This window comes from Jaculus jaculus, chromosome X (assembly GCF_020740685.1).
Source record: "Jaculus jaculus isolate mJacJac1 chromosome X, mJacJac1.mat.Y.cur, whole genome shotgun sequence".
Taxonomy (NCBI): domain Eukaryota; kingdom Metazoa; phylum Chordata; class Mammalia; order Rodentia; family Dipodidae; genus Jaculus; species Jaculus jaculus.
The window spans coordinates 3,823,412-3,849,193 of record NC_059125.1 but is presented as its reverse complement, the minus strand read 5'-3'; the positions used below and the strand labels follow the sequence as shown (position 1 = coordinate 3,849,193).

Here is a 25,782-nt window from a genome sequence, read left to right as displayed (position 1 = left end):
AGCTGAGGGGAGCCTGTTTATTTGCCTGTTCTTCTTATCAGAGTAGTGCAAAAACCTGGTTAGTGCTCTGCTCAGTTCGTAAGAACTTACAGATAGCACAGTCTCCAAAACCCAAACCAAGAGGCCCTCTTTGCCAAACCTACCCCAACATTTCTCTAACCTACCAAGTTTGGCATATATGTGACTGAGAATCCGGCCTGGATGAACTCGAATTGGGTAAATGTCAGCGATGCTCTGGACATTTATCCCATGTTTTCTCAACAGCTCCTTGATATGGTTGTTTTCTGCCAAAACAGTGACTGTAAACGAGAACACAGAACTGACATCAGATTGTACCCAGTATCTCCACACACTGACACTGGTGGGATCAATGCCCTCTTCTGTCTAGGTGTAGGTATATTAGTATACTTCCCATGCCCTGTTAGGCTTTGGAAGTAGCAGAATTTGTCTGTCTTCACTTCCTATTTTTCTTGGTCCTCGCCACCTTTCAACACCCACAACACATATGTGTCAAGTGCCTTCAATGTGCAAAGCAGTCTCAAAGCATCTAGAATTGTCTTCAATAGGTTCCATACCAATTTATACGATCTTCAAATCACTGGCTCCCTCTGGGTGTGCATTTATATAACCCTGTCATGTGTTTCTTTTACACAGGGTCAGGAATGAAAACAGCTCCTGCAGGAGGTGCCAGGAAAAGCCTGTAGCCCTGTTCCCAAAGAGCAGGCAAAACAAGAGCAACATGGTAGAGTCTGTTTACTGGAGATGCTTTGACCCAGTAAAAATAAGGAGAAGACAACTTTCCTGCCAGAGAAGAGAGTGTGTCTGCTAATAGGGATGCTGATAGAAGCAGGACTGCCTGGTCCTCTCAGAACTACAGCAAAAGACCCTACTAATGAGAAAGAGACCCCTCCCTAGCTGTCCTGGGATCCTGTATCTCTGGCTGGTAGGGAGATTTAAATACCTGGATTCTGGAGACACATGCAGGAATGACACTCTGCTTTGGGGCATCATCAGTGATGCTGGGTGGCACATACTATACTCTACCAGCATTACTATCCTTTATGAGAAAACAGTGTACTGGCAAAGGGACTTGGAGAAGGGGTGCATAGTCACAGAGAGTAGCTAGTACCTTGTCCAGCCACCACAAAGCCTTCTTGAAAACACCAACCTAGACTATGCTAAAGTCAGTGAAAAGAGGCTTAGAAACCAGTAAGGTGACCCCTACCCAGAGTGCCTCCATTGTACCCAGGGTTGGGGAGTGGTGAACATATAGTATATACATACAAATACTATTGAGGTCTGAATGTCATCTCCTTACATTTAAGTGGCAAGTACTGCTTTCTTTTTTCTTTTGCTCATGTATGTGTATGTGACGTGCATACATTTATGTATGTTCACATGTATGCAGCTGTGCACATGCGCATGTGTGTGTATGCATATGGAGGAAGAGGTCAATGAGAGAAGTTTTCCTCAACCACTCTCAATCTTATTTTTTGAGACAGACTTTCTCAGTGAACCTGGAGTTCACTGATGGGCTAGATTAGCTAGCCAGGAAACCCCAGGCATCCTCTAATCTCTGTTTCCCCAGTGCTGGGATTACAGCCTTATGCCACCAAACTTTTATGTGGGTGCTGGGAATTTGAACTCATGTTCTCATGACTGCACAGTAAACTCTTTATCAACTGTGGCAATTCCCCAGCCAATGCTTTTAAAATTGTTCCCTCCCTCTCTCCCTCTCTCTCCCTACCTCCCCTCCCTCCCTCTCTCCCACCCTCCCTTTCTCTCTCTTTCTGGTGTATGCAGGCATGTGCATGTGGAAGTCAGAAGAACATCTGATGTGTTGGTCCTTGCCTTCCACTTAGTTTGATGCAAGGTCTCTCTAGCTGTTTGTCATTGTATACCTCTAGCTTCTGGATTCTTCTAACTTGATCCCTCTTCTCATCATAGGCATGCTGCGATTACAAACATTATCACTATGTATTGGCTTTATGTGGGTTTTAGGGATTTGAACTTGGGTTGTCAGGCCTGTTCAACAAGTCTGTCCACTATGCTATCTCCCTAGCCCTTTTAAAGTGTTTTAATAACCAGGGACTCTTCTTCACAATGGGCTCCTGTGTGAAGCCTCATGCTTAACTGTCCAGCTTCAGTTAAGATGGGACTCTAGAAAATGAGATTGTTGGCTGTACCAGACTGGTCTGTGGGCTTCCCTGAACACTTGTCCCTTCTGGAACATCCAGTGACATGCAGAAATCCATATTTATCAAGATCACACAGTGGCCACTCTAAGAATACCTGTTTCAGAACAGTGGTTGTTACTGAGACCTGAGAGCCTTATGATCTGATACAGCCATGTGTGTATGAGTTTTTGAAACCATGCCTCAGTACCATGCCAGACCCTCTGGTAATTGCCACTATGTTATACTACATTAGAAACAAACACCACTGCTCAGGACCCATTAGCATATGCTGGCCTGCAATTGGAAAGGCTATCTTGTAGATTTAAGGACAAAGTAGCAGAATATGCTCTGGTCAAGGGCAGGGATTATGCAGTTGGATCAGCAGACCAGTTAAATCAGAAATGTGTTTGCATCTCCAACTGTCACTGTGATCCTTGAGTGAATAGGTTAGCTTCTGAGCCTTACATGTAAGATGGATTTTTCCTAATCAGAATTTTAAAAATATATATTAATATTTTATTTTTATTTATTTATTTGAGGGAGGGAAAGAGACAGAGTGAGAGAGAAAGGCAGGGGGGATGGTAGATAGATAGATAGAGAGAATGGGGGTGCCAGGGCCTCCAGCCACTGCAAATGAACTCCAGACGAGTGCACCACCTTGTGCATCTAGATAATGTGGGTCCTGGGGAATTGAACTGAGGTCCTTTAGCTTTGTAGGCAAGCACTTTAACTGCTAAGCCATCCCTCCAGCTCTATAATCAGAATTTTATGACATATAAGTATATCCTGCACACATTGTTGATTGGGTGATAACCTGCCAAAATCTCATTGCATTACGAGCATGCTCGTTAAAATGAGTCACTAAAAGGAATGCTTTCCTTTTGTCCAATCCCTGCTTTTCATGTATGGGTACATACGTGTCAATCAACACAGAAGAGAATGCAGGTTTTATACTAAAGAAGTGTGTAGCCTAAACTAGGAAATGTGGCTTATGCCTATAATCCAAGAACTTGGGAGGTTAAGGCAGGAGTACTGCCATGAGTATGAGGCCATGTTAAACTACATAGAGGTCCAGGTCAAAGTGAGACCCTGCCTCAAAGGACCATAAAACCCCCCCAAAAACAAAAAACAAAAACCCAGAGAGGTATGCAGCCTAATTTAGGGACAACAGTGTATACAGAGTGCGTTGACATTGAATGGTGTGTGTTCTATGAGACATTCAAAATGTATCAGAGCTGCCAGAAGGTCAGCAGGAGAGGAGGCAGGAGGGATTATTGTTCTAAGCATGTACCACAGGTCAGGCCAACCCTGGGTAGATAGCTTCCCCATGACCACCTCAGTTCTTCTCAAGCATCCTTGACACACAGCATGGAAGGAACCTAGGGGAGACACCTAAGCATGTCTCCCATCTTTCTGGAAGAGGGGATGGCTAGAGAGGGAGGGGAGGGAAGGGGGGACCGAGACAAGTGGCAAACTGTCAGAGTTCCAAGGGAGGAATGCATGCTCACTTGGGTCCTAAATTTTCACCAGGCTCAGGCTCTGCTTGTCAAAGAGTGACAGCTATGAAAAAATAATGCTCAATGACTCACGTGTGCCCCAGTGACAATCAAGGTTTAGATTTCAGAAAACACTGTTTTGTAGAAAATAAATTTGTGGGTGTGATGAATACTATTGCCTTTGGGAGTGACTGAGTTATGTAAGGTTTCTGAAAGATACCTTGTTATCTTTCTCTACAAGGAATCATACATGCACACATTCCACTTAAATAAAATCAGGGTTGACTATGTTGGCTAAGCTTGCCCTGAACTTTTGATCTTCATACCTCAGCTTCCCAAGTACTGGAAATATAGACATGTACTACCAAAACTTGGCTAAACACACTTGAAAAAATTAAATAAAAAACTAGTGAACAATGTGAATGAAGAATGACATTGGTTTTACAAGTTAAGATGAGTAACAAACATGTTCACAAACCTTGTACTACAACATCAGGTTTGACTGAAGTGGCAAATCTTCTATTTAATGGATCAATTTCACCAGTGGCAAGGAACCCCTAAGAAGAAAGGAGCATTAACAATGCGAAATATGGATTTAACTAAAATTTCACCTTACTTCTAAGCTTGAAAATGACATATTTTGGAGCTTAAAACACTTGAGAATTTTTTCTTCATATTTTCAGGCAACTGCTTGCTTTATTTGAAACAGAGTATACCACTTAGAATTGCACTGATAAATGTATTTACATGTTTGCTGTCTAGCTCTGAGGGATTAGTCAAATACCTCCTTATCTTGTATGAGTGAAAAGAATGGTATGTGATACTCTTGAGCTACTATTAGTGCCAAGTGCTGTCTGAGCCTCTGCATGAGCACTGTCACAATTAGATAATTTCTACTCTCATCACCACTTTATAAGTGGGGAAACTGAGGTAAAAGTACTTCTTACAGAAAGTGGCAGAGTGAGGACTTGGTTCAGGGATGATTGCTTTGAATCATAAATCTCTCCCTACTCTTGCTATGTGAGCTCCTTAACAATGCATCTTCTTGCACTTCTAGAAATGAGTCACACATGCAGAGAATAGATGGCTATGTTCTCAGAGGAAGAGAACCTACTACTAGGCCCAAAGGAAAACCATTACAGTGGAGAAGATGATGCAGGGGAGGGAGTTAGTTATTTCCTGTCTCACACATACAAAACTCTGAGCTGGAATGTACTGCAGACATGATCAAGTCCATGTTTTCACTTTACAGATGAGGAAATTAACACCCAGAGGGGTCAAAAGATCTGCCCAAAGTCCATAATAAGCTAGTTCAAGACAGGGCTGATTTTCCCTACTAATGAAGTCATGACTGTGAAGCTTGGGAGAACTAGATACACCCAGGGAGCCACTGCTCCACCTCCGTTACAATCATACTCAAGGGATACTCCCCACCATGCTATCTTTGATTTGACCTTTTCCACACCAGGAACCAGCTGGGTTCTGACTCACTGCTCTCTCCTAAGTTTTAGAGCTGGAGGAACACACAAGGCTGGGCCAGCCTCAGGTTCATAGCCACTGTCTTCTCTAGGCTCCTTCCATCTCTGCAAGGATCTAGAATGCTCAGCTGATATCTCTCTCTTAAGACTGAAGGATTCATTTTGAGGCTTTCCCAACAAAAGTCCTGGGGTAAGTGAATGTTTAGCAAGAGGGAATGAGTCAAGAGACATGTGGAAGGATGTTCGGAAGCGTCTGAAGCACTACCTGGCCCTGCTGCCTCTTCCTGTACGAGAGACCTGACAAGCCCTCCACTTCCCATGCCTTTGGCTGAGCTGGCACAGCTTTCGACCCATACATTCATTTCCTAAACATGGGTTATATTCTAGGATCAGATATGCTCAACTTGGCTGAGAAGCTTTCAGCCCCTACTGACCATCAACTCAAACATGTTCAAGCTGCAGACCAGACATTTGGGAATGAGCAGGATGCAAGTGTGGGTATGCAGCTAATTTGAACTTGCTTAGTATAAATATGAATACAGAAAGGCAGAAGTCAGCCTGGGGGTCAAGTTCCTTAAAGTCAGGAAGTTGCAGAAGAATGTACAGCCACTCAGTGCAAAAAGCCCTTGCACCTGCAATCAGATGGTTCTCATACTCCTACCTCTGCCAACAACGAGCTGAGGATGTACAAGGACTGTCCCCAAAGATGGGGCAGCTTCCCCAAAGGAATTCGGTCCACTGTGTGCGGATTCTTGTACTCTTCATCCACCTGGCAGAGAATGAGGCCCAAGGTCAGAATGTCAAAGGCCAATGATTCCTTATACTGGAAGGTATGTTGAGAACTTGTGCAATGTACGATGTGGGACTCAGAGCAAAAAGGCTTTCTGTCAGGGCCACATGGCTATAAGCAAAAAAGGGGCCTTTAAATTGCGGCCTAGTCCTAAGCCAGTGCTCTTTCCACAAGTACATTTGGAGAGAACCACAGGCTCTGGAGGCCTGACTGACTGCTCCATGTACTAAAAGCAGAAAGTTCTACAGATCATGCTTATGTGTGGCCATATACTCAATGAACATAGCAGCCTACAACCATGCAGTGCATTGCTCGATATGAAGTCTCACTTTCTTCTCCCTGTAAAGGGTAAATGGTGTGCCCATGCGGGGGGGGGGGGGGAAGAATACTAGTAATAATAAATAAAAATAATCACCAGAAGGTGGCACTATGTGTTGAAGAAAAACAATCATGCTGTTAACCCACTCAGGGCTTCAGAAAGTGGAATCTAATTTGTTTTTTTGCTTGTCTTTTTGTCTCATCAGTATAAACTTAGGTGCATATTTTTTCTGATGACAGGGCTAGCTACATATTGCTAGTCTGAGATTTTCTTCCTTCTAGACTCCATGATGCCCTTTAAGGTTTCAGTCACTGAAACATTGATTGGGGTAATGTACCTGTCCTTTTTTTTTTTTGTTTTTCTACCAGAAAACACAAGTCAATCAAATAAAATAGAATACACTTCTCACTCTTCAAGGGAAAATTTTGTGTATATACATACATACATACATACACACACACACACACACACACATATATGTAATAGCAAGCATTTTAAAAAGTTTAAGTTATGAACAAGCTGAATGGAATCAAATATCACTAGTAATCCAATAATCAAATAGAATAATGGGGTTGAAAGTTAATTGTCCAAAAGGTCATAGTGTAGTAGGATTAGAGATAATGTTTTCTTCTTTATATATAATCCTATATATTTTGTAGTGTGTAGGACTGCTTTTACAATCAGCTCGCACATTAAAACTATTCAAAACACAAATATTACAAAAGACCACATAGCTCCAAAATAAGAAAAAGAACAAAAACAGACAAGGTATCTCTGAGTCAAAATATGGCCTTGCTCTGCTCTCACCCTCACTACAGCCAGCTACTGTCTCCTTGTGGAAGTGCCCCAGCTCCTTCGCTTCCCTCTGGCCCTTCTGGACTACACAGACCTTTCCTGCCTACATCTTGGGCTCACCTCCTCTGCCTGCCACTTGCCTACATGTTCACAGACACAGAACCACCTTGTGCCTCAGTCCTAAGTCTGTGCCAGACATGGAGCAACTGTTCACTGTACATTTCCTGGGGGCACTTTCACTAGTCCCCAGAAAATGTCCATGATGCATGCAAAACAGTTCTGGAAAGCTCTGTGGTTTAATCTGAATGGTGGAAGGAAACAGCTCTTGTCCAAAGTCTTGCTCTGAGTGAACTTGGATAATGTGAACCATCTATTCATGCTAGGATGGATGAACATGAGGATGCCAGAGCTCAGGGACAAGGGTCTAAGCTGGTGGGGTCAAGTGCCATCCAGTGAATCTGGAGTGAACCAGTTGACCACATGGACTCTTACCAATGTTACAGAATCAAGTGCTCCCAGCAGTAAAATATTCTACTTCATAAGAAACTCAACCCTTTCCTTTGATTATCTTCCTTTAATGGTTCACTTACCTAAAAAACACTTAACAGTTCCTTCTAGATTAAGGCCCAAAGAAAGTGGTACACAGTAAGCATTTTTTTGTTTTGTTTTGTTTTGCCTTATGAGGATCAAGTCCCAGAATCCTTTAAAATGTATTTTCATTTTCTTTTCAGTCATGATCTCACTATAAAATCCAGGCTGGCCTTGAGCTTGCAAATCCTTCTGTTTCAGCTTCCTGAGTGCTAGAATTACAGCATGTACCACTATGCCCAGCAAAATGTTTTTTTTTCCATGCGAAGGTAAAAGGCAAGTATATTATACCTCTGCATTCAAAGAAGCAGTAAAGAAGGCTGAATAGGAACACTACCTAGGACTTTAGAAATCTCTTCTCTAGGAGAAAAGTAACCATCAAGCCTGAAAGAGGGATGCAGAGTATAAAAAGGCCACACTCCCACTCACTTGGTCTAGATGAATAGCAGGAAGGGCTAAGTCACCCCATTACCTTGTCTGGTGGGATGGCATACAGTTCTGGCACCAAGTGGATTCCATCGTTACCTCTGATTAATATTCCCTCCAGGGCTTCTCGGTACTCTTGGACCTGGAAAACAGCCCAATTGCCCTTGTTGTAAGAGATGTCTAATGGCTAGTGCTGTAACAACACAACTTAGAAAGCAAAAACAACAACACAGCTCTCCCTGAAATAATTTCTTGTACTCTATCTGATCACAATAGGATAAAAATAAAAATCAACAGCAAGAAAGACTACAAAACATAAACAAACTCACAGAAACTAAACAATACCCTACTGAATGATGGATGGGTCACTGAAGAAATCAATAAGGAAATTAAGACCCAAAACCTTTTATTTAAAAAAAATGGAGGATCTTTAAGACACCATATCTCTTGGCCTGGATGTAAGAAACTGTTTGTGTTATAGACAGAGGCAACCTGGGTCCCAGGTTTGCTTCTCCACAGGAAAGTGGGAAAAGTTTCACAATTGCCTGTCCTTAAGATTTAAAATACCATCTGAGAGGATAGCTACAGATTAGACAAAAGGGAGGAAGGTAGAAGCAGCAGGGTTTTGTTGAGGTCTAATAAAGAAAGGTTATCTGTCTTGGCAAAGCATGGCTATTTTCATAGACTTATTATTATTATTATTTTTTTGAGGTAGGGTCTCGCTCTAGGTCAGGCTGACCTGGGTGGCCTCAAACTCTTGGCAATCCTCCTACCTCTGCCTCCCAAGTGCTGGGATTAAAGGCGTGCGCCCCCATGCCCAGCTTAGATTTATTATTTTTTATTTAATTATTTTAAATTTTTATGTGTTTTTCTGGTAAAATGGATGGGATCTAAACTTCCAGGAAGAATGTAGGATTACTATATGACAGGAGGGGTTTTGGTAAAGAACTAAGACACATTATTGTCCCTTTCCTTAAGAATTAATCCAAGCCGGGCGTGGTGGCGCACGCCTTTAATCCCAGCACTCGGGAGGCAGAAGTAGGAGGATCAACGTGAGTTCGAGGCCACCCTGAGACTACATAGTGAATTCCAGGTCAGCCTGAGCCAGAGTGAGACCCTACCTCGAAAAACCAAAAAAAAAAAAAAAAAAAAAAAAAAAAAAAAGAATTAATCCAAATGGGTTTACCAATCACCTGGACAGAATATTGCCCCTCTGGAAAGCTGCCTGTTTCTGAGACTTTAGAATACAGTATAAAGTCTACCTTCATGTTGGTCAGCACAATGGTCTCTTCTGGCCATTGTACATTCATCCCTCCAGAGTGTTTTCCTCCACAATGTTCCCTTTGGTCATTGCCCACTCTCACCCTTGAGAATTCTCGTGGTCTTCTGTTATAAACTTGACTGTCTCCTCTATCACCTTGGTGTCTTGTGTGAATTCATTTATAGAAATTCCAAGGATGGGGTAGAGGGGAAGCCAGAGTAAGAGCCCAGTAACAGAGACACTATTGAGGAGCTGTGGAAACTAGCACATGGTACCTAACTGAAGAAAGCAGTCACTGGGTATTTTCCTTAAAGAGTCTATTGGGACCCTAGCCTCCCCCCAGCCCTATTTCTGGGCTGCCATAAGGTAACCAGCTTTCCTCTTATATGTACTTCCCAGCATGAGGTACTGTCTCACCACAGGACCAAAAGCAACGAGGCCAAAAGCAACTATGAACTTGGAACTACTCTAAGTAAATCAAAATCATCTTTCCTCCTTTTAAGTTGTTTATGTCAGGCATTTCATCATAGAGATGGACAACTGACTTGCACCTCAAGGCAGCAGCAGAATCTAACTTGGTCTTTTAGTGAGATCACATTGGCTCAGGTGTGTAAACATCAGGGTCAGAAAGGTTGGAGGTTGGGAGACAGGAGGCTGGTATATTAAATATTATCCCTAAATTAGAGCTAACAACAGCAAAATGACTGACTGATCTGGAAAGAACAAAATAAAGACAACACCTGTCTGGGATAGACAGGAACTATGTATGCCTTCTAATACTCATACTCTCATCTAGTCCTCTTCCCTTTGAATACTGGCTAGCTCTTTAAGCAACAGGATATGATGAAGGGGACACTTTGTCAGCCTGTGCAATTGCATTCTGGGAGAAAGACAACTACCAGGTGAAAGGCCTAATGACCCAAAGAGTTCACTGCTGGGAGAAGCCCAAGTAGGGTATGAAGAATCACGACACCACCAAAGTTCCAGCACCTGCTAACTGCCAGTATCATCTCAGCAGCCATGTAAACGAGGCTATGCTGGGAGTAGGAACTCCAGCCCTACTTGACACCAGGAGAAGCAGAGACAATCTGTTTCTACAGGCTCTGCCCAAACTGAAGAATCGTGCATAAGTGACTAAAAGAATTGTTGATTTAATACACTAAGCTTTGGAAAAGTTTTTGAAGGGGCAACAGATACCAAAATGATGACCTAAATTCTTGAACAATCCTATGTTTTTATAGTGATCTGCATATCAGTGGGATGAAAAAGCTTAAGAGTATAATATGAAGAATTTTCTCACCTGAACAGCATCACTATTAAAGACTCCATCTATGATGAAGTAAGTCCAGAATACAGGCCACTCGCATTCAATGTTTTCAAAGAGCTTGAGTTCAGCAGGGTCATAATGTAATCGATTTGGGTCCTGGAATTGTAGAGATAAAGAAGGCCAAAAACAAAAGGTCCAAAATAAGAAGCAAAACCTTCCATTCTCTAACTTCTTGGAGCCTGACTTGATGCCTTATACAAACAATTAAAGCCTAATTCCTAATGGACCCTGGCACCTCAACCCAGATGGCCAGTCCCAGGAAGGACAAGTGGTAGTACAAGATTTACTACTTCAATATAGTGAGCTGACTTCTTGAATGTACCCCACACAGATGACTCAGGTAATTTACTATAACTGCTATAAAAGGGACCTCGTTCCCCACCCACGGAGGCAATTCTGTCTCTGTGTCTGTCTGAGAAATCAACTATTAGTGTTTCTATTCGTAATATCTATGCTTTATTAAAACTTATATAAATTCTACTTTGATAAATATGTTTTCTCCCAAGCCTTGGGCTTTTCTCTCCTGGTATGACAGGAATCAAATATGTAAAACTATTTAAAAAGTGATGTCAGATTAGACAATCCCATTGTGCCTCACTGATTTCCCTTCCTTATCTGATTCAATGTGGCTTCGAGGTTGCTGTGATTAGGAATCTACTATAATGAGGACAACTGGCTTTGGCAGGTTTTTCTTGGTACAGCTTCAAAAAGTAAAGTAGAAATATATACAGGACACTTTGGTAGTTTACTAAGCTGAAAAATTCTATGTCTTTAACAAACTAATGACAATTTGCCTATCACAATGCTTAGCAGAGGATCTGTTTAATATATATCATTAGCCACTGTGACAAGGAAACTCAAAGAGGCCATAGATGATCTTTTAAAAAAGGTGTAAGCCTTGATCTATAATCTGGCTTCTCATTACTGGCTTGTCCTGCTGTTTCTACTGTGTAACTCTAGGCTTGCTAATCCAAAATTAATACTCCGCTTCCCAATATTACAACAAATAATTATAATCAGTGGAGGGAGAAAAACACAGTGGCAAGTTAGATATGGAACAGTTAAGAAACATAAAAAAAAAAATTAAATACAACCTCTCTTGGGGTTTTGTAACCATCTCGAAGGAAGCGACAGCAGCCATAGCGCCCCTGGTAAGGTGAAGAAACAAAGTACAAGTGATAAAATCAAAATATTTCTTTGCATTTTTGTTTTATTCAAGTTAGCCCTTCACTTCTTTCCCTAAAAATCTTTCCATAATGAAACAGCGACAAGGTGTTTTTGCTATTGTGAAGAGTTAGATTTTAAGCAATAAGCACAGCATATTTCAGACTCGATTGTTACTTGGAAGAGAATGGCAAAGCATTCCACTGGAGTATGGGATAGGGCTAAAAGTGTGATTGCTTAATAGCACAGCGAATGACCATCCTTTCATTAAGATTTACTGTATCACACAGATGCAAAGGGACCCTTACAGTTTTAAGATGCCACCAAGACAGATACTCAGGCTGGCTTGTTCCCGTGTGAAAAATAGGAAAACTAAAAGAGCACTCCCCAAAGTCCTTGCAGTCACAGCCTGTGCACATGGAAGAGGCTCAGCAGTCAGACGTCAGGCTCTTGGTAAGGAGGGCGCGTTGGGAGGACAGGTTTTCCGCACTCGGGATATGATGGCTATTTCCCTAGCTGCAGGTTCCAGGGCACCTCTCCAGCCTCCCAGGTGCCAAGAAAGGAGGCTGGGTGCAACACTGTCTTCATCTGACTCCCCTAGGTCCTGGATGGCAGTTTTGGGTGACTATTCTGTAGACTTTTCATAGGGTGGGGCTGTGTGGAAGGCCTGGCTAGCAATGGCTCTGGAGGGCTGTGTAAGCCCCATGGTTCTGGGAGTCATCCTGGGGGACTGTGCCTAGAAGCCACCAGTCCTCTAAGCACTTTGTCCCCTCTCTTCCTACTTCAACTACAGAAAGACTTCCCTTTTCTCCATGGTACTTGAGTCCTTCACCTGCCTTCTTTAGAGAAAGAATGGAGATCCTTCAACCCCTTTGTTCCCAAGGGAGAAAAGCATTTTTCACTGAATCTAAGTAGGATAATCAACATGCAAACTAAGGAAACTTAAATTCTTTGATAAATCTGAGGGTAATTTCAGTTGGCTGGGTAATGTAATAAGTGTCTCAGCTTGGTGTGGTGTGCCAGTTACTATATTTCACTGCAGACCAAGGATTTCTTACCCCATTTCAAAAGTCAATTTTCAAAAGTTATATTTTAAAGTCATATTTACTCCCCATTGCTCTCTCTTGCCCCCTCTTGCCCTCTTACCAGTCTATTTTTTTCCTTCAAAGTCACCCTTCTGCTTTCATGTTATATATGCAAATATGTGCATATATTTAAGTTACATTTGCATTGATAAAAAATTTGAATATTTTTCTTTTCACCCTCATTAATTTTTATTGTTCCCTCCACCCCTTTTCCCCTTCCCAGTCTCCTTTCTCCCTTCACGTGTGTGTGCGTCTTCCAGACACCAAGTGGTTGTGGCATTCATAACCTCACAGTGGCTAAAGATACCTACACAAGACCTGCATAATGCGGGGGGGGGGGGGAATGATGACACCAAAATAGAAAATGGGGCTGAGGAGATAGCTAAGTGGTTAAATACACTTGCTTGAAAAGCCTGCCTGTCTGCCCAAGTTTGATTCCCCATGTAAAGCCAGATGCACAAAGTTGTACATGCATATGGAGTTCATTCATAGTGGCAAGAGGCCCTGGTACTCCCATTCTTTTTATCTTTCAAATAAATAAATAAATAAACAAACAAACATACTTTTTAAATCAAAGAAAAACTAGTTCGAAAGAAGAGATTCAGTAGAACAGCAACAGAAGAGGGGTCGAGGGATGATGGTGGGAGGGAATTATGATCATAGTATGTTGTCTACATATACGGACGATATCAAACTAAAAGTTAAAAAAAGTAAAATCTAGAATCTGTGATTGAGAAAGTTACTTTCATTCTTCATACATGGGAATAAAACTAGATTGTGTGTACACTACATTTTTGATCAGTTAATCATTTACAATTATCTATTTTTATCCTATACTTAAACTTTGAGATTGCCAAGTCTCCCCCCCAAAAAAATTAGATATAAAGTTTGAGAATGTTGGGATATGCATATTTTGGGGGGCAATGACTTTAGAGCTTTCCAGAGATTCTCAAAGCAGTCTGCCTGTGACCTTTAAAGGGCTAAGTAGCCCTGCCTTAGAGGTACAGTAGTTGTGGCTACCTGGGGGCTGGAGAGATGGCTCAGCAGTTAAGGCGCTTGTCTAAAATAGCTAACAACCAAGGTTCGATTTCCCAGTACCCACATAATGCCAAATGCACAAGGTGGGACATGCATCTGGAGTTCCTCTGTAGTGGCTAGAGGTCTCCCCTCTCACTCCTCCTTGCAAATAAATAAATAATATGGCTGCAAAAGAACCAAATTACATAATCCTTTTTAGACTTTGTTTTATTGCCTGTTATACTCTGCTTTGGACATTTTACTCTGTGAGTTTACTTATAAACCAAGTCATGAACCTCAAGGGCAAGCTGCTTCATGTGATCATGTGAAAGTGACATTGAATACAGGGCAGAGGAGCACTAGCATGGCCACTGCTTACCTGGAGCTTGGAAATGATTTCATTTTTGGTCACATTAACAAGGTTCATATCTTCCACTGCAAATGCCGGGAATGAAATAATGGAAAGAAGTCCAGCATCAATTTCTTTAGAGGTTGATGCTCTTGGCAACATGGAGAACAAAATTGACTGAATGAAAAACAAAGAGGTAGTTTAAGCTCAAGAAACATGAATACTGAGATGCAAACCTATGGGCTATTACCTTAGCCCAAGGGAATAATCAAAGGAGTTTGCCAATTGGGAGTATGGCTTTGTCTTACAAACATGGCACCTGCTGCCTTGCTTACTACCCAGATAACACTTCCTGCTCCGTGGGGGAGGAGGGAGAACTTGAGGAAAGCAAGGCATATTTTGGAACTTGTGCTGAGAGCCACTTGTCTCACTTCTTTCTAGGTCCTCTCCTATGGAGGAACTACAGGGATAACTGTCAGTGCCTAGATTATTCTGGTTATGAAGATGGAAAGAAGATGATAACGTGCATATAGGACCAGCACAGAGAAACAGCTGCTTCTACAGAATGGGACCATTTGGATTGGGTAACTCAGAAGCTAACTGCTTAAAGAAGTCCAGTGCAAAAGAATGCATGCTCAGGAAAAAAAAATGGTGACAGAACTGATTTAGTTCCAGAATTTTTCCAGGGTTATCAGAGGCATTACAATATGGCCTCAACTATATGGTAGTTGGAATAGGCACTATAAATTGGGAAAGCCAATTGGAGTTATAAGGAATATTTGAGAAGGGAAAGGAGCTAATGCTGAGCTCTAACATGTACAGATACAAGACAAACATAAGCTCATTAAATCTTCCATATGAGGAAGGCATGAAGTATTATGTCTAACTCATACATTAGGATTCTAAGAAAAAGAGATTCATGCTTAAGGGTATGTAGTCAGCAAGTGTCCTAGCTAGAATTCTAACCCAGATCACACTTTCCATACACTCCGTTAAGACACACACCAACATGCCTTTATTAAGCTTTATCCTGAGTAGGCCAGGTGTGGTGGTGCACACCTTTAATCCCAGCATTTGGGAGGCAGAGGTAGGAGGATCACTGTGAGTTCCAGACTACCCTGAGACTACATAGTGAATTCCAGGTCAGGCTGGGCTAGAGTGAGACCTTACCTTCACAAACAAAACAAAACTAAACAACAAACAACAACAACAACTTTAACCTGAGAAATATCAAGCGTCCCCATATATTTAATTGGGGGGGGGGAGAAAGAGTTGGAAGGTAAAGATGACTGGAACTCAACTTCAAAATGAAGCTTTATTTCCTATAGCCAACTGATCCCTGAGCCTAGTTTAACTACAGTAAGAATCACTTAACAATGTAGATATCTTCTGCTAGATACAATATTAGGCAATATTGCCATTGTGTGAACATCACAGAGCATACTTACAAAAACCCACAGAGTATAGCCTGATATGCACATATGATGTATTTTGGGTAAGTGAGGGACAACATATACTATAGTGTTATCATACTATGTGCTGTCTCTCACAGACCAAAATTACACTACAAGGTACATGGCTATAATAATTCCTCCTCAGATTTTCTCTGGAAACACAAACTTCCACTGCACAGCTCTCTACTTACAAGTTTTTTTTTTTTTTTTTTTTTTTTTTTTTTTTTTTTTTTTTGAGGTAGGGTCTTGCTTTACTCCAGGCTGATCTGGAATTCAGTATATAATCTCAGGGTGGCCTCGAACTCACAGTGACCCTTTTTCTTCTGCCTCCTAAGTGTTTGGACTAAAGATGTACACCACCATGCCTGGCTTACTTGGAAGTTTTTATGTGTCTACCTTGCTTTAGCTCTAGAGCATAGTGAGTACCCACTAAGCGTTTTCTGACTGATGACTGTCTGGATTTTTATTGTTGTTGTTTTTTGCAAGGTAGGGTCTCAGTCTACCCAGGTCACCAAGAACTCACTCTGTAGTCGCAGGCTGTTCTCAAACTCACAGTGATTCTCCTACCTCTGCAGTCCAGACTGCTGGGATAAAAGATGTGCCTGGCTGATGACTGTTTAATAGAGCACCCAAACTGTACCAATTATTATTTTCTATGATCTGTATTCCAAGAAAGTTCTATGAATTTTCTGTCTCTACTATCCATTGTGCCTACTACCTACCCCCTCCAAGTGAAATAGCACTTGTAAGTCATTCCATTTGAGGGTATTATGAAATGAACCTGAGAGAAAACCACTTAGGTACTCAAAAAACAGACAAGAGATTTTGCTTCCAGCAAAACAGAGATGCTTTGACTGCTGGCTACAAATATACAATATCATTGTGTCGTATGTCCAGATAGTACTTTCTGGCTGTAGAGTACTTAGACAAATTGCCCAAGCTGATTTACTTTCTTACGATAGCTTGTGAGGTAGGAGGGGAGGTGTTGATATGCCCATTTTATGGATGAAGAAGCAGAAGTTCAAAGAAGCCAAGTGCCAGCAAGCTAGAAATGCGGGTCACCTGAATTGGCACCTAGGCCTTTTCCTCTGGGATTATCTGAAACTCCAAAGGTTGACCTGTACCTGGCAATGTTGGACCTCATCAGGCAGCACATGGATCACTGACTTGCGTCCCCCATGGGCTCCGAAAAGATCCAGTTCATCAATTGCCTCAAGTGCTGCCTACAAACACAAATATGGATTACTATTCCTTCTAATAAACATGCACTCCAATCTGAACTCTTCTTCTCATCAAGCAATTCAGAATGCATGCTTTCCCAAAGGCAATGAAGAACATCTTTAAAATCCAGCTACAGGGCTGGAGAGATGGCTTAGCGGTTAGCGCTTGCCTGTGAAGCCTAAGGACCCCGGTTCGAGGCTCGGTTCCCCAGGTCCCACGTTAGCCAGATGCACAGGGGGGCACACGCGTCTGGAGTTCGTTTGCAGAGGCTGGAAGCCCTGGCGCACCCATTCTCTCTCTCTCCCTCTATCTGTCTTTCTCTCTGTGTCTGTCACTCTTAAATAAATAAATAAATAAAAAATAATTAATTAAAAAAAATCCAGCTAGAGTCTTATTATCATGCTCTCTCTTCCTAGTGGCCCAGAGCTTCCCATATGATGATGCCCATTCCAGGAATAAGAAAGAGAGAACGAGAAAACATTTCCCCAAATGAAATTAGGATTTTACTAAAAATGTGAGTATTAACAAGTCCATGGCATCATAAGTAGGGGAAACTAAATTTATGACTAGCTTTTCTTTCACTGGTTTTAGCAATTAATTTCTCCCATGAGCACAACTAGAACTTCAGAAAGTTATTATTATTATTTCTTTTTAGCAAAAAGCTCATTTTTGTCAGTTTACTTGGCAGAGCATATTTATTGTTACTTTTAAAATTCTAACTCTGGATTTTTCACACTGTTCAAAAGTCCCCTTCTGTTTTGAAAAGTAGGGAAGAAAGGAGGCACATTAAATGTCTATGGCAAGATGCAAACCAATGGTCTGCAGGCTGAATTTCCCACAGGTGTGCTATTTGGCTTGAGCAATCATTTCCTTTCTTTTCCTTTCCCCTCTCTTCCACCTTTTTTTTTTCCTTTCCTTTCTTTAAAAATTTTTTAAAATTTTATTTTATTTTATTAATTAGTTTTTTTTTGTTTGTTTGTTTTTTGGTTTTTTAAGATAGGGTCTCACTCTAGCTCAGGCTGATCTGGAATTCACTCTGTAGTCTCAGGATGGCCTTGAACTCACGGCAATCCTCCTACCTATGCCTCCCAAGTGCTGGGATTAAAGGCATGTGCTACCACACCTGGCTCTATTAGTTTTGTACTCAGTGAATACGGTCAAGTTGGTACCATTGTTAGGCTCGTCCATGTCCTACCCCCTCCCCCTAGCCCCTCCTTGTTGAAGTATATGGGTCATGCATTGTGGAGTTAGCCCACAGTTATGGGTAGGAGGAAATTTTAGAGAGAGACAAAGAGATAATTGGCACCTCAAGCCTCAGCCACTGCAATGGAACTCCAGACTCTTGTGCCACCTAGTGGGCCTGTGTGACCTTGTGCTTGCCTCACCTTTGTGCTTCTGGCTTATGTGGCATCTGGACAGTCAAACATGGGTCCTTAGGCTTTGCAGGGAAGTACATTAACTGCTAAGCCATCTTACCAGCCCTCCTTTCCTTTCTTTTTCTCCTCTCCTCTCCTTTTCTCTCCATTTTTATTCCCCCTCCCTTTCCTCTTCTCTCTTTTGTGGCAAGGTCTCAGTGGGCTGCCCAGAATAGCCCAAACTGCTGCCTCTAGTCATCATCCTGCCTCAGTCTCTTGAGAAGCTGGGACTAGAGGCATGCATCCCCTTGCCCAGCTTAAAGACCATTTTTCTAAATGGTTTTAAATTATACCTTTAGAGAACGTTCCCAGCATCCCCAACATTTCCCTCTCAGTCTGGTATCTTTCTTTTTAAATATTTAATTTTTATGTAAGAGAGAGAGAGAGAGAATGAATAAGAATATGAATATGGGTACCCCAGGGCCTGCAAACAAACTCCATAAGCATGTGCCACCATGTACATCTGGTTGACATGGGTATTGGGGAATCAAACCTGGGTTCTTAGACTTTGCAGGCAAGCACCTTAACCATGAAGCTCTCTCTCCAGCCCTCACTCTGACATCTTTCTGTCTGGCCAGATTCACTTGTTATTGGTACTTGTCCTTGTAGATGGATTTGAACATATGAGTCTGATCTATATAATGCTCATATTCTTCACCTATGATCCAGAAAAAAAGCTTGGACCTGTGGTGATTACAATGCGTAACAGGGACAGAGCACTCTTAGGTTCTGCCAGATGCAGATTTCGATCTAGGAAACCTACTTTTTTGACCTATAATTTCAGTTGGCTGGAGTGCATGAGCCACTTGAATTTCATATACTTGCAGTTGATTTTGGAAGGATTAAATCCAAACTCCTAACAAAGAAAACCCAAGCAAAGTACACACACATACAGACACACACACACACACAAACAAAAAACAACCGAAAAACAAAAACAAACAAACAACAACAAAAAAAAAACACGCAGAAGGGAGAACAAATAAGACATCACCTTGGCCATTCCCACAGAGCTTGCATTCAGTTCTGGAATGCCCTGATTAGTCTTATCTCCACGTTCCCACATTCCATAATCCTGGAGGAGAAAAAAGTAGTTATCAGAGAGGGAAAAGGAGGTATATGAAAAGTGCTACGGAAAAATGATTCCTTTATGTTACCACAGGCATAATGAAATATTAATGTGGTTTCCTGAGGCTTCCAACTTTATTGTGTTAAATATACTCACATTCTGAACTTGCTCAATTTCAGCTTAGGTGACCTCTGTGCAGATTTTAGAAGAAAATACTCAAGTGGAACAAAAGTGCATAAAATACTTTCATACTTATTTCTAAAAGGTATAAATTTGTAAGAACAAAGTAATTAACTTATCTTAAAATCAAAATGTGGCTCCTCCATTTGGCCAGTGCCTTTGAACTTACTTAAAACAACTTAAAACTTTGTTTTAGCATTCATTACCTCTTGGGTACAAAAAATGCCCAGCAACTATCGGGAGCCAAAATCAAAAGTGAGGTACATGGGCTGGAGAGATTGCTTAGTGGTTAAGGCACTTGCCAGGTTCGACTCTCCAGTATGCATGTAAGCCAGATGCACAAGATGGTGCATGCATCTGCATTTGCAGTGGCTAGAGGCCCTGGCATGCCTGACCTTTTCCCCTCAAATAAATTAACATTTTTTTTTAAAGTGAGGCACAGAACACTGAACATGTATGATACTTAAAAAAAAAAAATTCCTATGAGTTGGTTCAGAATACTGCCACACAGAAGATGCCGTACATGTGTACCCAAGTATAGTGATTCATAATTTCCTTTAAAAAACCCAAATACTGCATGTTGTTATGGAATGCTATGTACATTACTGAAAGACTACAACCCAATAAAAGGATTGGTGCCAAAATGCAAATTTATTTTTCAATATCCAAAGAAGAATGCCAGGCTGCCAATTTGTGAGATCATAAAAACTGAAAATAAATACTAAATTTGGGCTTGGGGTATAGCTCAGTGGTAAAGGGCTCCCATACCATGCATAATATCTTGGGTTCAGTACCTAGTGCTTCAAAAATATAAAAAAAAATGCCTGGGCACAGTGCTCATACTTGTAGCCTCAGCACTTGGGAGCCTGAGGCAGGAGGATCACCCTGAGTTCAAGGTCATCATGCCTCAAAACAATAAAAACAACAAAAATCCAAAGAGAAACACTTGCAAAACATGAACACTGAAATTCAGACACACTAGAATCACTTTAGACCCTGCCCTGCAAGCAGACCTTCTATGTAGCCCTGTGTCTTTCCTTATATTTCAGCCTACCTTTGCTCCAAACAATTTGTATCCCAACCCTACAGCCATGCAACTTATCCTCAAAGATGGTGTGGTCCATTCACCTAAATGCTTCTGAGTGTAAAATGACCACAGTTTAGATGTCATATATCCCTGGCTCTCTACATTGCCATACTCTCCATGAGCTGGTCTTCATTCTCAGCGTGCCAGCAAGCTGACTGTACTTTCCACTATTTTTCAGTGTCAACATTCACAAGAAGTTGCTATCTTTACACCCTCTTCCCCAAGTGTCTCCACCCCTGTGCTCCCCCAAGCATAGCTCCCCCGCCCAAAGCCTACCCCATCTCTGTGACTGATGACTGTTCATGTTATTCCTATACTCAAGTGTCCTCCCTCTTCCCCTCTGCTTTTGCAAACCTCAAGATGTAACCAAAAGCACACTCTTTCCACAAAGACATTTTAACTTTCTTTAGACCTTTGGTACCACTGGCATTTTGAGATAGACCAATGAGTGCATGGGGGTAGGGTGCCTGTGTATTGTAGAAGGGTTAGCAGTGTTACTAACGTCGGCTCAGCTGATCCTAGTAGCACTCACCCCTAGGTATGACTACTCAAAATGTGTCCAGACATTACCAAATGTCCTCTGTGACAGAACTATTGCTTCTCATGAATCACTTCTTTGGACCTAGGCTTAGCAAACTATGGCCATTGGACCAAATCTTGCTGCTTATTTTCTCAAAGTCTACTTGGGACACAGCCATGCTCATTTGTGTACATACTGTCTTCACAGCTTCCTGCTACAAAGGCAGAGCTACTTAGCTGCAACCGAGGCCAAGAGGTCACAGGGCCTGCAAAGTAGAAAATATTTACTCCCTGGCCTTTTGCATAGAAAGTGTGCTGACTTTTCTCTAGGCCATAGTGATTTCTTGATTTTTTCCTTACACCAACCTCTGTCCTTTCCTTGCTGCCCTCACAGGCAACTTTGCAGTTTGGGCAGTCTCTGGAAGCACATCAGCTTCTACCTTCCATAGGAACCAGAAGTGTGAAGTGCACAAAACCCCTCTTCAGCCTGACTCAAGCCAGCCCATACATATCCCGGGGGGGGGGGCGTTTTAAGATCTTATTTATGACAAACATAATGCATTCAGACACAGCATGTGGTTTATCTGAAAAATATACAGCCCCCAGCTATATCCCAGGAAAAAATAACTCTGCATGGAGCGGTGACACACATAGCTCTGGTCTTGCTAACCTCTTGACTCTCAAAGGGTTATGATGTTATTTTTAATGACTATCTGCATGGGTACTTACAGCGACTTTATATGCAGCTTCGATGTAAAAGACAAGGTTCTGTATGAAGGCTGCCTCATCAAGGGTGAAGATGATACGCAAGCCTAGTAAAGAAAATCAAAGAGGTCATGGAATTATCTTGTGAAGAATGCTGCCAATTACGAATCACAAGTATTACACTTACATGGCAAGTGTAATTTCATGGTAAGCAAATTAAGTCCTTTTACCTTCATTTTCATGTTTTGCTTACTGGGTGTCAAAAATTAAGTCTGAAGTAAATCATGAAGTTAATGTCTAATCTCAGAAAGAGAAAAGGAAGGAGGGACATAAATAAAAAGAAAGGAGGAAAGAACAGCTTAATCTTTTTATGTGTGCCTATGAGTAAAAGAAGTTGAAGGAGAAGATAGTGGTGTTTGTGCATGTTGTTTTTGTACAGAGAAGGCTCCAACAAAGCAAAAGCTTTATTTCTTTTAAAACTGGACTTATTCACTTACTATCGTAATTTTGCATGTGTATGTGCAAGCATGTGGAGCCACAAGATAACCTCAGGTTTCATTCCTAGGTATACTGTCCAACTTTTTTTTGAGACAGAGCCTCCTATCATGGCCTGGAGCCCATCAACTAGGTTAGTTATACTGTCTGGCCAGTGAGCTCCAGGGATCCTCCTGTCTCACTTTCCAAGCACTTGGACTACAGAAGCATGCCACCACACCTGGCATTTTTTATGGGTACTGGGAAGTAAACTCAGGATCTCAGGCTTGTGAAGCTAGAAAAGCTGAGCTATCTCCTAGACCAAAGCATGGATTTTAGCCCAGAAGAATCAATGACAATGTCCTTATCCTTGAGAACTAATGGGAAGGCTGGATATTTTCCCCTCAGCAGCAGATAGGGAAACTACAGCCCACAATTCAGAGTGCTCCCACTAAAGACTAGCTCCCAAGAACATCCCAGGCTGAACCATCTGACTGCTATGGGTAGTGGCCAAGAAAACTTAGTTCTGCCTTTGCAAATAGTCAGTTATGGCAAATATAAATATTTTTAAAGTATGAATTCTTAAAGTAGGCAATGGATATCATATGATAAATACTCTTGCATTAATAAAGTAGGGTCAATTAGGAAGCTAGATTTTAAGTTTAACCAGAACCAACCATAACTGGTGATAGAAAACAATTTTCCAATCTAAACAAGTAGTCTTTGAAGGATATCTATCAGAAACAAGTAAACATAGATGGGGTCCAAGTTGATAATGTATTACTAGTTATAATAACAAAAGGAAAAGAATAAAGGAATAATTAAATTAATTATGGTATAGCCATTGATAAAAACTTACTATAATAGTGTTTATGAAGAGTTTGAATGTCTATAAAGGAAATACTTTATAAAATTATAGTTCCACAAGGTGGTACCTTTAAGGCTAGCCAATACTTGTAAGGCAGAGGCCAGAGGAATGCTGTACGTTTGAGGCTGGTCTGATGTATGCAGAAAGATCAGGGATAGTCAAGACTACATAGTCAGACTCTCTCTCTATCCCTCTCTCTCTCTCTCTCTCTCTCTCTCTCACACACACACACACACACACACACACACACACAAACTCAAATAAAAGGCTATGATGCTTACACTAATACATAAAACTGTATACTTTTATATAAGATTGTATTTTTATGTGAAATATGACATTTAAAATGTAAAAAATATACATAGAAAAAAGACTCAGTTAAAGGCTTTTAACTGCTGAGCCATTTCTTTTATAAACTCAAAATAATTTTTATAATTCCGTGTTTTGAATAAAATGCTCCTCATAGGCGCATTCTGTTTTCAATACTTGGTTTTGGAAAAGTTGTTAGGCCTTTGGGAGGTAGAGACTTGCTGGAGGAGATATGTCACTGGGGGCTGGCTTTGGGGTGATATAGCCCAACTCCAAGTCCAGTACTCAGGCGACTTCCTTCTTGCTATTCTGGAGATGTGATATTTGGCTCATTGTCTGCTTGTGACATGTTTTCCCTGCCATGATGAAACTTCCCCTTGAAATTATAAGCTGAAATAAACCCTTTCCTTCCATAAGCTTCTTCTGGTCAGATGTTTTGGCCCAGCAATGAAAAGGTAGCTGAGAAGTGGGGCCATTGCTGTGGTAAACGTGGCCATTTGTTCTTTTGTCTTTTGGAACTGGTTTGTGCAAGGAATATAGAGGGATTTGGAATTTTGGACCAGAAAAGCCTTACCAAAGTATAGAAAGAACTAGACTGGGAAGGCCTGCTTTATGAGGTCTTTTGGTTACTTTCTCATTACTGGAAGAAAATGCCTAACTAGAAGCAGCAAATGGGAAGAAAGGGTTTATTTCCACTTACAGTCTTGAAGGGAAGTTTCATCATGGTAAGGCAGAGCAGAGGCTGGCTCATATCTAGTCACATTACTGGGTAGTAGTCTCAGTACTGGGCTTGGAGCTGGGCTAATAAACCTCAAGGTCTGCCCTGAGTGGCATGCCTTCTCTAACAAGGCTCTACCTCCCAAACTGCCACCAGCTGGGGACTGGGTATGAAGCTTAACCACAGACATATTAGGCCACGGAGGTCACTTCACATTCAAAGAACCATATCCTGCCCTGCCTCCAAAGATTCATGACCATCTCATGATGCAAAATACATTCAGTGCAACTTTAAATGTGCCAATATTCTTTACCAATATAAATGCTATTCAAAAGTCCAAAATTCAAAGTCTCATCTGAGACAGTCTCTTAACTGTAAGCCTGGAAAATCAAAACACGTTACATACTTCCAACACATAATGACATATAGTAAACATTTCTAGTGCCAAAAGAAGGCATGCCAAGGAAACAATAGAGCAATACAAGATAGAAAACCAGCTTCATGTCTTTCATCTGAGACCCATGATAAAACCTCTGGGCTCCAAATCCCACCCCTCCAGCCTTAGCTGGAGTGAGCAGCTTTTTTTTTCTTGGTGGCTGTCCCAATGTCTTGGCATCTCCAAAATCCTGGGGTCTCTACTTTAACCCATTGTTCATCTTCATGGCTCCATGCTATGGCCCCCATGGCCTCTATGCAGGGACTATGACCCTGCTCCACACCCACCAGGGGCAATCTCTAAAGAACCAAGTTGCAAATCCAATTCACCTTTCTTTCTTGAATTTGTCATACTTCCCAGACCAGTACCAGGTGGGGCTACTAAATTTGTTAACCTAAGTTAGAATAAAACTAACTTTGAAGAACAGGAAAGTCCTTTAGCATTGACCTTCCTTCATGTCCCCTCCTTTCAAAAGAGAATCAACAGTCCTTCTACTGTCACAATGAAGAACAGCCAGCCAATCTGGGCTATAGCATCTGACCCAAAACTTTCATTTCTTTCCATGTCAAATTTTACACCTTTCTTCTCTGGACCTTTCCCCTCTCGGAAACCTCATAAGCCAAGTCTCTGCAGTCCACAGTTGATGCTATATTTAGGTCTTTCAAATGCTCATGAGGATGTCCTATGAAGCTCTGCTTAGAATACTGCAAGGCTTCTCTAGTCCATAGTTTCCAATACTTTCATAATCCTCCCACAAATCAGCTGTGGCCAAGAGGCTAGCTACGTTCACACCATGTCCTGCGAACCTGGGCAAAGTTGAATTTAGAAGTAATTGGTATGTTTGGTAGAGGAAAAGTACAGAGTAGAAGGATAAGAAACATGTAAAGTTTGGGATAAATGACAGTGTGGTTTTAGACTACTTCAGCTGCAATTGTTTAAGAGATTACCACCATTGAGGGTGGGCCAGCTGCTCTGAATTGGGACAACAGGAGGTGTGCTGATGTGACTCTCTTTTGAAAGAAGGAGACCTGAGAGAAGAATGCTAAAAGAGTCTC

At 41.5% G+C, this 25,782-nt stretch overlaps 1 protein-coding gene across 4 annotated transcripts in view; it reads right to left on the bottom strand.

Moving 5' to 3' along the window:
* The window catches only part of Phka2 (phosphorylase kinase regulatory subunit alpha 2), a 79,613-nt gene that overhangs the window by 28,596 nt on the left and 25,235 nt on the right, over window positions 1–25,782 (bottom strand). For all 4 annotated transcript variants that reach the window (XM_045140195.1, XM_045140192.1, XM_045140194.1 and 1 more), the window contains exons 6-15: window positions 21,947–22,029; window positions 19,357–19,437; window positions 16,851–16,949; window positions 14,303–14,449; window positions 11,752–11,805; window positions 10,631–10,753; window positions 8,116–8,211; window positions 5,813–5,920; window positions 4,152–4,230; window positions 165–299 (exon numbers count right to left, since the gene is read on the bottom strand). In XM_045140195.1, the coding sequence (XP_044996130.1) occupies window positions 165–299; window positions 4,152–4,230; window positions 5,813–5,920; window positions 8,116–8,211; window positions 10,631–10,753; window positions 11,752–11,805; window positions 14,303–14,449; window positions 16,851–16,949; window positions 19,357–19,437; window positions 21,947–22,029 (1,005 nt within the window). The remainder of the gene's footprint in view (window positions 1–164; window positions 300–4,151; window positions 4,231–5,812; window positions 5,921–8,115; window positions 8,212–10,630; window positions 10,754–11,751; window positions 11,806–14,302; window positions 14,450–16,850; window positions 16,950–19,356; window positions 19,438–21,946; window positions 22,030–25,782) is intronic.